The following is a 16,191-nucleotide window of genomic DNA, read 5'->3' as shown; positions in this document are numbered from 1 at the left end:
AATTGTTATATATTTTTAACCTTTTCTCTCACAGGAATGCCACATACTGACGGGGTCTGTGTAATTCCTACATCCCGTTACACTTCACTGTCACGTTTCTGATGGCACCATATGATGTACTCGGGCCACAGATACAGCAGTGTCAGTAACCGCCTGTTTGTTTCCTTCCTAGTTCCCGGGAGGTCCATAAAGAAAATAGTAATTCTGCGACACGATTCAGGTCGTATATCCGATCCCTCTTACCTTAGAGGGACCGCAAGCAATATTATGAGCACTATAGGTCCTGATGAATTGCCCTTGAGGCAAGAAACATGTCGACCACACTCACACTAAGGGTTGAATGAGGATTGATTACCTTACCCATCACTCCTTAATACCCCTTAATTTCCTTTTTAACAAGGCAGTGAGCCAGACTATTAAAATTTGATTAATGGACTCTACTGACTTTTTTTAGACTACACTCACGCTCACTATTGCACTTTTTTAGGCCCCTCACACCCACACACCCGTTGGCCAGGAATAAAAGAACTCCGCCAAAGTGCAGCCCTCCGAGCTGCCCGACGGGCATTGCACCGCCAGCCTGCCGTAGGAGCAGGATACCAATGATGACGCTGGACGGCCATCGGATGGGATGACAGTAGTCGTCCAACCGATAACCTGTGTGAGGTATCCTTAAATTCCGAATAGGGTTCACACCATGCACTTCCTCTGTCATACCTAGTGAGAGAAAGGTTAACTTGAGCCAATTAGTTGGCTCCCTCTGGGGAACTCTGTACAACTACTTTGCTTACGACCCTAGCAGGATGCCTTCCTGTGATAGCTGCAAACCTTGATATCAATTTATCTCATTAATCTTCATGAGGTAGGTCGATTTGCGACCCACTAAGAATTGCTAAATGAAACTCAATGTGTTTCATAAATTAAGAATAGCAATTTCCTAATTGTGATTAACAGAAAATCACAATTAGGTAACCACTACTCCTAAAAGGTGCACATATGGCTCCCAGAGTGCAGTAAACCATGAATAAATATCAAAGTATTTAAAAAGAGGAGAAACAGGACTATCTAAAAGAGGTTGTGACAGGTGTATCTCCCAATAGCAAGTCGTGGTTTTTGAGGCTTTCCTTGTTGAAATTGAGCCCCCACTTGGCAACACCCTCTTTTTAAAACTAAGATATGGGAACCTTTTGACCAAAACAACTTTGGCACGCTGGTCTAGGGGGTCTAATGGTCCGGCTCCAGTGGCAGATGAAACTTGTAATATGTGTGAAGGCAACCAGAAAGAAGACGACCTTGATATCCTTTTTTTCTGCACAGCTTATGCATTAGCCAGAAGAAAAGGGATTAAGCCTTTATGTTTATTATTAGGAGTAAGATCCTGCAACCAGGCTTTAAGAATAATTAAAACAGACACAACCCAAACAATAGTATTCAGTGTTAGCCGATTTCTGCACTCAATTTACTTCTTGCGGAGGAAAAAAGGTTGAAAGCTGTAGTGCAAAAGAAATAAGTCTATATGATCAAATATGCTCTAGGAATGCCATAAGGGCATTTTGTATTTTGGTATCTGTTTTGTGCTCAGAGAAAGTTTTATTGGGAAAATTTACTACTTTTTTAAAAATATTTATCTTTTTTAACTTACATATGTTTTATTCATACTAAATGTATTTAAAAATGTGACTCAATGTATATTATAATGAATTGTGCTGTGACTCTTTTATGGCATTTAAGCCGAAATAAAGAAATTTTATGATGAATAAAATATTAACTTATATTGCTCCCTGGTTTTAGAGATTTATGACAATGTAGTCCTAGCAACAGATTACTACACCTGGGCTACTAGTACCACCACTCTCCTCCTCTCACGTCCCTAGCTAAGAAGGATGGGCTATCAAAGAAACATTGTCAGCTGCAGTGGCTTTGGAGCTTTGTCTTCAACTTTACCACTGCGGTTCCAGTTCTTACAGCTTTTTGTGTAATGCAAGCAAGTGTATAGCTAGAAAAATAAAATACCCGACTTTGAACTATACCCCGAATGGTATCGCGAGATCGAGCACAGCAAGCCAGCTAAACAGATGACCCGAAACTGCCATATTATGGTTAATTCCTTTGCTTCTGCCTTTCTTCTTCCATGAAGTTGCTCCCCCTTTTCTCTTCTTTCACGTTTTATTCTCCTTTTATTCCCCTCTATTCAATAGTGCCTATAATAGCCCCTACTGTTCACATATTCTCTGCTTCTATCTTTACTTGTCTTCCTCGCACAGTTTCTCCCCATTTTCATCCTTTCTAAATTTTTTTGGGGACACTTTGTTTGCGTTCTTTAAAATCAGTAGGTCCCCTAACCCTCCTGTACTGATCTATTTCAGGGTATTGTGAGCTTCTGTGCAGGGGAGCTTCTGTGCAGGGGAGCTTCTGTGCAGGGGAGCTTCTTTGCAGACTTTGCAATCGAAGTCAAGGAGGCCATATGTAGCAGTGCAATCATTTCATGTGATCAAACAGCACTGACCCAGAGGAAACACCCTGCACCCATAGTAGCTGCTGAAGTCGGTGGCTCACTGCACTCTTGGATGTAGGCTTTTTGAAGTTCATACTTTTCTGCCGATCAAATTTCAGTTCATCACGTTTTTACATCTGGTTAGGTTTGACTACATCCACCACTCAAGTTGGGACCACTTCTGAGTAAGGTGTCCCTCCCCTACTCTCTTTTAAATGCTGGCCCTCACCAATATGACCTTCCGAGTGTGCAAAGGGTGATGTGTTACGGTTCAGATGTGTGGGTAAGATCCGAGTCTTAACAATCCAGAAACTATTACTGACCACTCAAGGCTGTTGCGACTCGGCTCCCAGGAGTATAGCGAGCCACCCTGCCCCAGACCATTTCACTCTGTCCTTCAAAAATTATGACTATCCGGCATACTGTGTTGAACCCCAAAGGTGTTCCTTGGCACAACAGCATAAAGATGCAGTGCATTAGGCAAAACATTGCAGGTGGACCTCTTCTCTGAAGCTGAATGTAGCCTGCATTCTAGTAGTGCACCGTGCGCATGTGTGAATCTTTGCTTCTGTGATCTTTAACAATGGGCAGACCCAATATCTTGCTGCTGTCAGGATGAGCTCACCTCTTGACTTACAATATATTTATTCTTTTTGTCTTGTAGGGTTCTTTGGGTTTGTCATCCTGACCCTGCTTCTCATTCCCATGTACTACATCCCAGCGCCCGGCTTCAGCAAGGGAGACCGCCCAGTCCTTGAGGATTCACTGGATGCCTTCTGCCAAATGGGCCACCAACCACTCATCATCCTGGCCTTGTTGGGCAACATCAGCAGCATCGCCTTCTTCAACTTTGCCGGCATTAGCGTCACCAAGGAGATCAGTGCCACCACGCGGATGGTGCTGGACAGCCTGCGCACAGTGGTCATCTGGGCGGTCAGCCTGGCCCTGCGATGGGAGAAGTTTCATGGTCTGCAAATCCTGGGCTTCATCATCCTCTTGGTGGGAGCGGCTTTGTACAACGGGCTGCACACGCGGTTTATGTGCCGCCAAGAGTCGAACGACAGCGCGGAAACAGAAAGGCTGCTCAACGGAACTCCGATAAATGAGGGAACCGATGAAGAAAAAGACATCTTGAGCCGATAGTTTGTTTTGTTTTTAGAAGAACACTTTTTACTAAAATGTGCTTTTTTGCCATCACTGTACGAAGACTGACTGTTTTCAGTTAGGGGAGAAGCCTAGATGATGGATTTTAATTCATCCCTAACTTTGCAAGTCTTCACGATTTGTTTAGAAACATTTCAAATGCTGTTGACAAAAGACATTGAATACAAAATAGATATACCTCTATAAATAATTCTAAAGGGAAGCCTAGAAACACGGGTGATGAGACAGTAAAACTTCTCTGTTTAAATTTTGGATTCTCTAGGGAAGTCTTGGGAAATTTGAAGAACTGACCATAAACATGTATGTAACTTTTTTCTCATTATAATACCAGATATAATCTTAACAGACTGCATCATACTCCACACCTGTTTGGTTTAAAAATGTATCCGTTTTAGAAATCAGGCTAAAATACGCCACTGCCACATATTTCTTTTTAGCTCCCTTTTTGTGCATCATGATAAGGTTTCTGTACCACTCACCCACATTTACTTCAATCTTTCTGAGTCCTGATATCATGATCTCTGTGCCCTGCCACACCTTGTTTCACTTTCCCTCCTTGTTTGTGGCCCTAAGAACATACAAGTGCTTGCCAGATTCAGAAAGGAGCACGGGCTGGGTGACAGAGTTACTGGAGGGTGATATCCGAAAACATACTGTCAGGTGTCCCATGTTCAGCCCAGTTTGTTCCTCCGGCTAGCCGCCATTCAACTAAATTAATACCGGAACCAGCTCCAGCTGTGTAACTAGACCTTTATTACAACTTCAGGCAGGGCCCACCCTGTTGACCCCAGGAATTCTTCCTTCATTCTGTTGCTGTCATAGGACCTCATTACGAGTTTAATTATATAGGGTTGGGAATTTACCACATGTGATAAATACCGCTACTGCAGTGTGAGGTGTTTACCACATGTGGTAAATCCATCATATTCCAAGTTTTTAAAAACAAGTGGGGTGTAACATACAGAATCGTGTTTTAAAACACAAAATTCTGCATGTTTTGACTTTTGTCCAGGCATTTCCCCCCAGTTAAGTTCGGCATGTTTTGCCTGCCATAATTCATCAGGGGAAAACTGTGAGGGCGCGATAATTATAATAAAACTCGTACCAACAAATGTTTGCACAGGGATCAGAATTTTGCTCTTAACTTCTAATGGGGGCTTCAGGCTTCCAACTTATCTGGAAATAGAAGTTGTGATTAAAATCTGTGTGGAATTCCCAAATCGTTCACAATCTGAGGGAAAAGTATACAAGTTCCTAACATGCAGGGACATTGAGACTTTAGCATTTCTCAAAAGTGAGCAAATTGAACGGTCAAAGGTGGAGGAAATTCAACTTTTTTTAAGCTTGACTTTCTTCATAAGTTGGTTTTCTGAAGGAACAAGCATACAGGTGCACAGTCCCATATGTGAGTGATGGTGATGATAGAAACAGGGCTGAGCTTACAACTAGACTAGTTTGTTTACTATGTCAGAGAATGATAAAGAAAAGAGAATGGTTTGCTAGATGTTATTTTATCACGTTTTCTCTTGCAGAAGGGAGGAATGGAATCTAAAAACAATATTAAGGTTTGACATTTTCCTTGCTAAAGTGTTGCTTCTTCTTAGTGCTTGCAGGAGACTTCCTTTTCAACCACTAATGAAGATACAGTAATTCATGACTTGCTGCTCCTCAGCATGCACTCTTACTGGCCTTGTCAATAAGTTTCTACCTTCACAATATTCTGCTTGTTGGCCACAATATTTTTGCATGTGGAGATTTAACTCCATATCCTGTACTAGATGGTGTACCTGCTGTGTTGACTATTCAATGGGAAGGAGCGTGTTTCTCTCCACTCTTAGTGCCATGTGAGTTCCAGTATTAATGAGAGTATAAAGTCTAGACTTGGCTGCATGGGAGAGAGGGATCTATTTAGATTTTAGTTTTATCTGTAACACTTCAGACAGTAAAGCTTGACTACTGTAAATTCCCTTATCTCTTTTTGGACCTCCACTAAGTTGACCAATTCATCCTACGAAGTTGCACTAGTTGAGTCAATTCAGTTCAATTTCCAGCTCTTTTCTGTAGTATCTGGTTGTAAGGTATATATAATTGAGACTGGGGGGCTCAGAGATGTCAGGACTAAGTCACTTACCTCTCTGAGCTGCCCCTCTGTGAGCGCTGGGCTTTATCAGTAGGATCCCCGCTCCCTCATACTAATGCAAGTTTGCTGAGGAGACAACATTTATTTCTGTGCTCCCCTACTTGAGGAACTATTCAATTCAATAACTTTATTTCGGTTCAAGGAACCATAAAAGTGCACGCAATCTGTCGCTAATTAATAAAATACACAGAAGGTGATTAATACACAATACAGTACAATACAATAGTATAGTAAAAACACAATGCTTATAAAACTGCATTATTCAATGAAGCAGGAGTGCTTCTCCACCACAGAACAATTCAATTGAGAATATCAAGGTTGTGTTACAATCAAAACTTAAGACCAATTTAAAACTATTACCTCTATTAAGATTAGAATGCTTGATAGAACCCCCCCTTAGGATAATTTCCTATGAGGCAAAAAACTCCAAGAGAACCTATAACTATGGTCTATAAGGGTCCGCTACACCAAGCATTATCTAGGGATGGGCACTAAGTATAACTTAGTCTAAAGTGCACAGTGCTTGGGATAAAACATATTTTAAAATCACTAAAACGTTAAAAACCTCCTTACATCTAGACAACAGTTAGTCGGAAAAAAATGTTTTGCCCACATTTACTCCAGTGTGCCACGTTGTACATAGAAAAAAGGGAATGGAAATTGTACATTTAATATAACATGAACCATACTACCCTCTTGCAATTCACTGGAATGACTAAGAGATGTCAAACACAAGGGACCAATTTCATCCCCACTAAAATAGACAAACATCACAAAAAAGCTTTTCAAACACACCAGAGTGAAAAGAGATATCTAGAAACTGCGAAGACAATAGGTTGATGAGTATCGTTTTTCAAAATTCTAAGGGCCTCATGAAGGTGCGTTGTCCCTGGAGTTGTATTAGCCATTTGGCCCTAAATTTCTTATAGGCTGAGCAAAAAAATAAGGCATGAACCTCTGTTTCCTCAGCTGTGCCACAAGACAGGCATTTCAGCAGTAAAGCATAACTCTCACCCCTCCAGTGATTAGTGAATGTGTACAAGGGAAGTGATCCATGCCTGAACTGGATATAAAGTTTCCTCGCTAGGGCCGGTTGAACCTCGTCCAAGAACTCCTCTGGTCTATAAGTTCTTTAATCCCTGTGATCTTGAAGTCAAATTTCCCAAGGAAGAACTCATCAGGAGGGCAGATAGTTTAAACCCCTTGTAACATTTGACCAGTTCCCCCTTGAACATCACTGACCACAACTCAGCAGGCTCATCCCAAAGACTTGTTTTGCCAATGCTTTTTAGAGTTTCTCTAATATAACGAATCCATGGTAGGCCTAGGATCTCCCCCAGGGCCAATCTATAGAAGATCAGCTCAGGAGCGGCCCATATTCTTCTCCAAAATAGTAGTGGCCTAAGTCTAATCCCCTCCGAAATTGATCTAACACCTAGATTTGTTCAAAGTGGAATTAATGGGGTGCTGGAGGGGAGCTCACTACTTGCCTTAAAAAGTTGTTCTCCACCTACGCAATGTCTTTTACAGGTTTGTATCCCCATAACTCGGCACCATACAAAGTAGCACCTAGGGCTTGCGCTTTGTAAATCTCAAAAGTGGTGCTAACAGGTTTATATAAAGATCCCCTGTACACCCTTGCAAGCCCAACCGTGTATTGTAATAGTTTAAGGCTTTGTTTGGCAATATGGAACGACCAATCCATTTGCTCGCTAAGAGGTAGTCCTAGCTAATCGAAATTAGAAACCCTTTCAAGGAGGATGCTATTCAGGCTGGGGTTTGGACGTGTGGAGCGGGATTGATTAAAAACCATGAATCTGGTTTTAGGAACATTAATTTCTAATACCCTTGCTGTGCAGAAGGCATTGAAGCTATCTAGTGTCCTTTGGATACCCATTGGGGTTTTGAAAGGAGGGTATCGTCTGCAAACATCAATGCCGGTTATTTACAAGCCTAGGTGCATCATTGTTATTAATGGTGTTCAATGTGTCTATAAGACTATTAATATACAAACAAAATAAGTCAGGCCATCACACACCCTTGTCTTACTTCCTTACCAACAGCAACGGGTTCAGAGAGTTACCCCAATTTACCACAACGAATCTGTTCAAAATTATTCTCATGCAGCCTCTTAATTACATGGCACAGGTAAGAAGGAACCCCCATGTCAGCCAATACTGACCGAAGAAAGTCCCTCAGGACTAAATCAATCGCTGACTTTAGGCCTACGCATTTAAAATAGAGACTGCCACGCTCAAGGATGGCGTCTTTCCAATATAAAAAAGTTGCAACCGGAAAGCTTGATCTATAGTAGATGTGTGTTGTCTAAAACCCGCTTGAAAGGGACTAAGAACCTTTTCTTCCTCTATCCAGTCCTGAAATCGATCTAATATTACCCGAAAAAATACTTTTTGCATTATATCAATTAGACTAATAGGTCTACAATTGGCAGACACCAATGGGGAACCTTTTTTATAACTGGATATGAACTTGTACCCAACCCAAGAACTAGCATTAAAATCACTCACAAATACGGGCCCCAGGCTTTCAGTTCAGAAAAGTAACGGTCCCCATGAATTTTATCAATGCCCGGAGCCTGATGGGGCCAATCTTACCAATGGCCCTGAGTACTTTTGTTCAAGTTATCACAAAATAGCTCCTATGTCCAGAAGAGGGCAGGTCACTACTTGGCCAGCCCTTATCAATAATTTCAGCTACATGCACCTCCTGACTGTCCGATACTCCCTATAGGGACTGATAGTGTTTGTTCCAGAAATCAGCTGCAATATTGTGTTCTATATTATTTCTACCCTCACCATTACCAAATGTAACTATATTCCAAAATTCCTTGGAATCCGTACGCTTAGTAGCATGAAGATGAGAGTCCTATTTTGCTTTATGTCACCCTTTTTCGCAGAAATAATGGCATTTTTATAAACAACCCTCTCAGATCTAATCATATAGCTATCTTTACTTTTTAAAGCCTATATTAGAGCTAATTTGGCAGCTCTGCATTATGTATTGAACAATGTGGGTATGTTCTTCCTGGGGCCCCTAGATCTTACCTCGGTATAAAATACATTGTTTAATTCACCAGCTAGTGATACATGAATATCAGCTACCCTGTTGGGGTAACCAACTTTACAATCAGGTGCGATAACTGAACAATGCAACTAGGTATTTACCCACCACCTTATACAGAGCATCAATTGAGTCTGGGGAAGGCAGCTTTGTAGACCAATATATTTTCCGCCTAGACAAGGTCAACCTCAATCTATCGTCCAACATATCTATACAAGTTGCCGAAACACTTGTAAAGGGTAAAATTATATTGAGGGACAGAGCAATTATGGTTACTATCGTGCCTGGGCAATATTCCCAGATCCAGAACTAGGGGCCATAACCGCGTGTCCACAAGCACATAGTCAATTAAAGATGAACACCCTATCCGATTTAATGCGTTGGAGCCCTGTCTGTCTTACTTCGCCTGTTACATGCCGGAATAGATGGTTCAAGGTGAGGGCATTTATTCGAAGGGCCAAGGGTGACCATTTTTTAATAGGGGGAATAGCCAGCGCTGGAATAGCCTATAGTCTGTCCTCGTCACTCAAAATGTCATCATGATTGACATTGAGGGACCCAAAATGACAGTTAAAGTTGCACCCAACCATCTTAAAGGCATTCCTTGGAAGTGAGGACAGGAATGTGGATAACTGCTCCACAGCGGGAGATTCCTGTCCAAAACCCACTGGTCTAGAATAAACATTGACCAAATATACGTTAGTTTGAAAAGCGAAAATTATTAATACACTCAAAATCTCGTCAGAAGACATCTCCACCATTTTGGCCCTGGAGCCCAAATGAGCGGCTACCCAGGTGGACAACGCCCCTGACAGTCTACCCCTACCCCTGCAATAGCAGCCTTAATAAAGAATGCATAGCCTGGATGCCGAATTTCTTTCCTCAACAAGGTTTCTTGAATTAAGCAGAAATCATACTGGTCTATAAATGACCCCCAGTCACTACACTCCAACTTACCCTTCAGTCCTGCAACTTTCCAAGATACCACCATAGAAGACTTTGAGACTTCCTGGATGCCTGATACCTGGCGGTCCCCCCCCCCCTCCCAGTTTAGAGCTGATTATACTGGACATGGGCTTATAAGGGCCTTGATCACACACCCCTGCTATTATCATTTACTTCAGAGTGATCTTCTCGAGAAATATGATCTTGGCAGGGCTTATAGTGGTCTGTAGGGGCCAAGGGAACATCCTCCCTCATATATTTGACACCTGTCTAATAGACCTGAGTGAGTTAGCAGGCTTACTTCAGCTCAGCAATAATCTCCCAAGGTGTGGGCCTAGCTTTACACAGTGTGATCTGGCTTGAGACATTGATAGGGCTTCCATGGTCACAACAACCACCCTCAAAGGACATGGGAACATTGCTGGCCCTACACACAGAATCTCAATCCACCCCCTCCAGTACACAAAATATGTTGGCTACTGGAACCATATAAGACAAGGCGCAGGGCACCTGATAGAACACCCAGACTTACATTTTGAGTGAAGGGGATTCAGGATCTTCTGATAAGATTCACCTTGTAGGGGAGGTCTACAAAAATAGCCCGGTGGTAGGAGGGTTAGGTCAGAACCCGGATCCTGCCTAGATAATTCACTTACCAAAAGATCTTGAGCCAGCCTTGGGTTCCTAAAATTAATGATAGCACAGTCACCAGACCTATCTACAGGACCTTTCCCAATTCAGCTCACCCTACAGGTCAAAATAATGTTGCCGGTTCTGTTAGTGGGAAAGTTCCTGTGTCTTGTGAGGCAAAGCAAACATTTGTTTGTTTGATCCTCATGACATTCCCTCTGGCCCGTTTCTAACCCTAGAACCCCTGAAAATATTGCATCACAGGTGCATGAAGCGGGTGCAAATTGATAATTGGGGGTTTTATAACACCACTGCCTGTCCTTTTTGCCAAAGTTAACACAGACTTGTACCATATGGCCCCACAATACCCCGACAGTTGCTCGCACAATTGCTTCTCCCTTTATCATTCATATTATTGGCCCTAGGTGCGGCAGCCATGGGGGAGAAATCAGTCTACCCTTAGACCCCTCCAGAAGCCACATTAGGGACGCCCCCACACAATTGCTCTAACTTGCCTAAACGAGCTATTGTTTGGGGGAGTTCATCAAGAAAGACAGTTTGGACCTGGGCTAGAATGTCTCTTACCAAACACATTACAAGGGGGCTGTAGAGCGTTCCCACCTTACCTCTCATCACATGCAGGGGCAGTATCGTCAACGGTGGGACATATGGCTGGAAAATCCTCTCTAGCGTCTTTGGTGGGCTTGGGGTGCATCAAGAGAAATATTTGTTTTTGAAAGCCAAATGCGACCTTGCGCTCCTTTCATCCGTCAAAGGGCAATTATTGTCAATACCCGCCGTCAGCTGTTTTCTCCAGGCTGGTAAGGGGCCAGAAGATTATCGTTGATGGTCTGCTCGTACGTGCAATCTACATCAGCACTCAAAGAGAGCCGCCTCCAGTCAGTTGAGTCATTGGAGTCAACACCCCTATAGCACTTTGCAACATCCTATCAATTGAAGTGGGCATTGGGGAGGGTTGGGTGGGGGGCTGGGGGGGTGCTTGCGACAGAGCCCTCCTTTGGCATTTCCGTTAGCCAATGCCAAAGAGCAGCTCTACTGCATGTTATCTTTTTAAAAGGAAGCCTAACATCAAAATATGTGGGTATAATGGTCACCTCAGTCACAATAAGCCCAGCATAGTCCTTCCAGTCCAGACAAGGTATCCAACCACTCACCCAACAGTCGCAGCTCCGCCTTTGGTCTCCGGAAGAAGGATGTAAGAGATGTGGCCCAGCCTTGTCCATCCACGAATGGGCGCAGATGGGCCAGCTTTTGGTCCGGTCTTCGCCTGGACCATGCCAGGCCGCGACCTGTGCTGCAAGATGCCTCTGTCTGATTTATGGCGCTCTGGCCCCTGGAAATTGACACAGCAGCTGAAGGAGCTGGGGGATGTAGTCTCCCACAACAGCAGGGCAAGGTCACAACAGTGTTCGAGGCACTTTTTCTACTTTTCTTATTTTGTTATTTTTCTCTCCTTTTGTACAAGAATACTAGCATTCTTTATTAATTTTCCTCAAGGATATGTAAAATAAAATAAAGTAACAGAGATATGAAATTGTCGTTAATGTTAGTTCCTATTTCTGCATCCTAATCCCTTCTGGGAACTGTCTCCTTATTTCTGAGAATTGTCTCCTTATTTCTGTCCTCAGTTTGATTCATACCAATGGTGCACCCAAGGTGATTTCTCATTGAGAGTGGATTCATTTGATCAGGCACTGTTGGAGTATCTGGTGGTACTGAAAGAGCAGGCACCTTCTCTGCAGACAGCCTGCTTTTTGATAGTTTCTCCATTGTTTGTTTTGAAGGAGTTGGTGACAAAGGCCTAACCTGCTACCATTGGCAGCAGGAATGGGAGCCACTGGACCACCCCCGTTAAATTTGCTTGAATTACACCATTTCCAGTATTTTCTCTGTGCTCAACACAATTTCCTTGAGTTTGGGGATGCGGTTGGGGATTGGGAGGCAGTCAGACCTGCCCTCTTGGGCCCACTATCTCCTTTGTTTAGCCTAAATGTTCTAAGATGGGTTTAGAAATTTGATGTTAGTGGTGACATCACAGGAAACAGAAATAATATTCGAAAAGGAAGGAAAAAAGGCTGAATGGTAAACTAGATAAAAGGATCACAGAAACATGTAATCAGTGCTGTGTCACACCGCCCAACACCTACAAAACCCCACCAAAAAAATAACTCTTAAGACCTTACTTAGTGAAATCTCAACTCTTTATTCAAGACAAGAAAGAACATTTTGAACACACACTTAATCTAATTTCATAAATGTCTGCATCTGTTCTACCTCATCTCACTGTTGTGACCTTGGTCCAGCCTTTATCATACGCAGCTCTTGATATGTTGTTCAAGGCTGGGTACCCATGTCCCTTACCTGTTGGTGCCAGGCACTGATCCTCCTCTCCCAGGCTATGGCTCTCCGCCAGAGTATACTACCATGCAAGGAAGCTGGCTAAAGCTAGAAGCACCTGGCTATCAGAGTCATGCTCCACAATAACGGAGGAATGTGGCAACTAATTAAGATAGGAGTAACAAGCAGCAAGCCACACCTGCAGCAATCATCATACAGATGTTCTAATGTGTACATCACACAAGATAAGCATGAGAGGGGAGGCCACTCTCCTAAGGTGATCATTGCCTACATGCAACCAATGAGATAGGGCTTTCTCTATCTTCTTTCCCTATTGATATTGACTAATACACACATGAAACAGTTCAGTCTGAGAAGGCACAATATATGGAGTGCCCTGCACCTCTTTACAATCTGCATACAGGAATTAAGGGGATTTAACAAAGGGTGGAAACCTCTGAGACCAGTGATTACCAATTGATTGACTGCTTCGTAAATAAAAAGATGCCTATAGAGACTACTGGGAAAGCAGCTTTAACATCATCCAGGATATATTCTAGGTATCAGTGGACACCTACTGTGAAGTGGAGATTCTGTTCCAGTTAAGGGATTTGCTTGGTACAGAAAATAAAAACAAACTTAGCACATGAAGAAATGTCCTTTATGGTCATTGCTTTTTTTTAAGTTTGCCGTTTGGTTAAATTACTGACAAATGCATTTGCAATACACTTCCAGGGGAAATCTATTTAGACGCCACATTGAGGGTGGGGAAGGAGGAAGTGCCATAGCAAAATTAGACATATGTCAGCTGAGTTTTGCTGAGTTCAAAGGGAAGCATTGTTGGGCTACAAAGAATGGACAAAGGAAGGGATAGAAACAAGGGCAGAAAATGACCTTGTCATTAACTTGTCACGGTAAATCTCAAAGTCACTGATTAACCTGAGCTTAATGCTCCAGTAGCTGTGGCACACAGCAGACAGGCTTAATTTAGGACAATGTGTAAAGCTTTTTTTGCAGTACCAAACAGTAACAAATTCAAAACACCAAACAACAAATATCCCAAACTGAATCCGAAATATAGAGTAAAAAGTAATAAACCAATGACACCAACATTACGAAAATCCAATTAGAGGAATTAGAGATATGAAAAAGCAAAATAGCCATTGATAGTTTATGGAAGCAGTAGACTGGGACTTGGGCATCATTTCAGGCTTGCCCCGATGAAGCATGGGTTGGATACACCAAGTGGGTGCATTCCAGTCAAAGATGTTACCATAAGACTTAGGGAATAAGCTATATTTTGGCAGACAGATTTTACTCCGTCAGGGTGATGGAGTGAATTACTCTGTTACCCTGATAGAGTACCATCCTGCCAAATTTAGAAATGCCCGCCAACCCGACGGATATTTTTACCATTCTCATGAACTGCTGTAAACATCAAAGTGTTTTTTTTTAAATATGAAAAGAAATGCACCCCTCACCATGGAAGTCACCTCCCATGGTGAGGGAGGCATTTACATTTTTTTATTGACCCATCTTGCCCGATTTGCCTGGCAGTAACGGGCAGTAAAAAACAGCATATGTCTCCCCTAAATTGGGAGATTGGAAATATAGCAATTTCTCGGATGACTCCATGGGGCCTTCTGAGATGTTTGGCCATGGTGTAGGTGTGGTCGTCACCCATCTCTATTTGACAGGCAGACCCTTATGTTGGCAGTACGGATACTCCACCCAACAACATATAATTCAGGCCATTAGTCGTTTTTTGTGGAGTCAAAATCCTCCAGGTGAGCAAGCCTGACGCTATATCTGAGGAAGCTTTATCAAAATCAGTCGCCTTTGCCGCGAAGTCCCACTAAAGGCTCTGGAGGTCTTGGAAGTGCAAAAATATTTTAAGTCCCAACATTTCAGGTTTTCTGGAGCAGCTCTTTTGGGTCACATGTATGTCTTTCCGGACCTCAGGGGCAGCACTTAGTGGCCAGTACTCACTCCAGCAAAGGCCTTCAGCAAAGCCCAGTCCAGGTCCAGTGAGTATTGGTCAACTGGTCATTTCAGGAAAACGGCTTTTTGCAGTTTATTGCATCCCAGTAGCCACAAAGGGTGCCAGTCAAATGACCCTTGGAGCCAACTTCTTTGTCCCGAGTACAAGAGGGACAAGATCCAGTCCTTCATAGCTTCTCTCACCCACCGTCATCATTTGTGTCTTGTCAAATGATTCGGACATCTTAGACCTGATTTAAAACTTGTCTGGAAAATATTGATGACTTTCCATAATTGACAATGGCAGCACCTATTTTTGCTAAATTCTCTAAACAGAAATGACAGTTTTTACTGATCTTTACCACACGTCTGCTCAGGCAACAAAGGATTGCAAAGACATGTCACATAAATGTCTATAATACTCCAGAGTGGCAAAGATTTCAGGTAATTCAAGTACTGCAAATGTTCCTTCTGTAGAACATTACCGGAGGTTTAAAATCAGTGTTTTTGCACCATTCTGCAGGCCCACTGCGGTTGACAGTAGAAAGGAATCAGTGTAAATATATCACCCTCCCCTAAAAGGGTCTCTTGAATTTGCATTGTGTAAATCTCCTTGCATTTAAAAACATCGAGAAATGTTTTATCAGGATGTCAAAGCTCTTTGACAATCAGGTGCATTACATTTAGGACATTTAAAATATCTGTTTCCCCTTCTGAAGCCTGTAAATCTTGCAGGCATTGATAATCCCCGTAGATATTGAGCCAGCATTTTTCAAATAAAGGTGTGTGGGCATAGGAGGCAGCCAGGCAAGATGGGGGGGGGAGGGGGGGGGGGGGTCATTCATGCAATATAATATTGAGGCACCGAGCATCGGCTTCCCTCATTGCCCACAGCCCCCTATATGTTTGCTCATAAACAGTGAAGCACAGTGGCCGAGCATTTATGAGGACATAGACCTAGAGAATGACATATTCAGGCATGAAGCAAGGACCCACTCTTTTCCTATAAGGTTAGCTTAATCTGCCTTCATTTCGCAAGAAAATGGATACATCAGAACCTTAGACTGGAGAACTGTGACAACATCAACTCTATCAGGATTTATCTCAAACTTCTTGAGCAAACAGGGACAGTCTAAGTAGAGAGCCTGAAAAATGCAACTAAATAATATGTTATCCTTCCACCATTTATGAGTCAATAACAGTAATTGCTTTCTCCCTTATATTGAATCCTGCCAGTTGTCCCAAGGCTGCTACATGTTGTATACATTCTCACCAAAACATACTAAACCCTCAAACTATCTTCCAGTGCCCGCTTCATCAAACAGTGACCCTTTCTTTCTTCTTTTACCAAGTATAAAGTTGTTTTTAGTAATGTCATGAGTTAAATCGTGCTCAGATA

General features: G+C 42.6%; 1 protein-coding gene across 1 annotated transcript in view; it reads left to right on the top strand.

Annotated features, from left to right (window-relative positions):
- The window catches only part of SLC35F6 (solute carrier family 35 member F6), a 153,383-nt gene extending 141,374 nt beyond the window's left edge, over positions 1 to 12,009 (top strand). The window contains exons 6-7 of the mRNA XM_086928059.1: positions 3,159 to 6,433; positions 10,173 to 12,009. Coding sequence (XP_086784185.1) covers positions 3,159 to 3,637 — 479 coding nt within the window. The 3' untranslated portion in view covers positions 3,638 to 6,433; positions 10,173 to 12,009. The remainder of the gene's footprint in view (positions 1 to 3,158; positions 6,434 to 10,172) is intronic.
- Positions 12,010 to 16,191: the final 4,182 nt, after the last annotated feature.

The sequence above is a fragment of the Lissotriton vulgaris genome, chromosome 6 (assembly GCF_964263255.1).
Source record: "Lissotriton vulgaris chromosome 6, aLisVul1.2, whole genome shotgun sequence".
Taxonomy (NCBI): domain Eukaryota; kingdom Metazoa; phylum Chordata; class Amphibia; order Caudata; family Salamandridae; genus Lissotriton; species Lissotriton vulgaris.
This window is presented reverse-complemented; position numbering and strand designations above follow the sequence as displayed.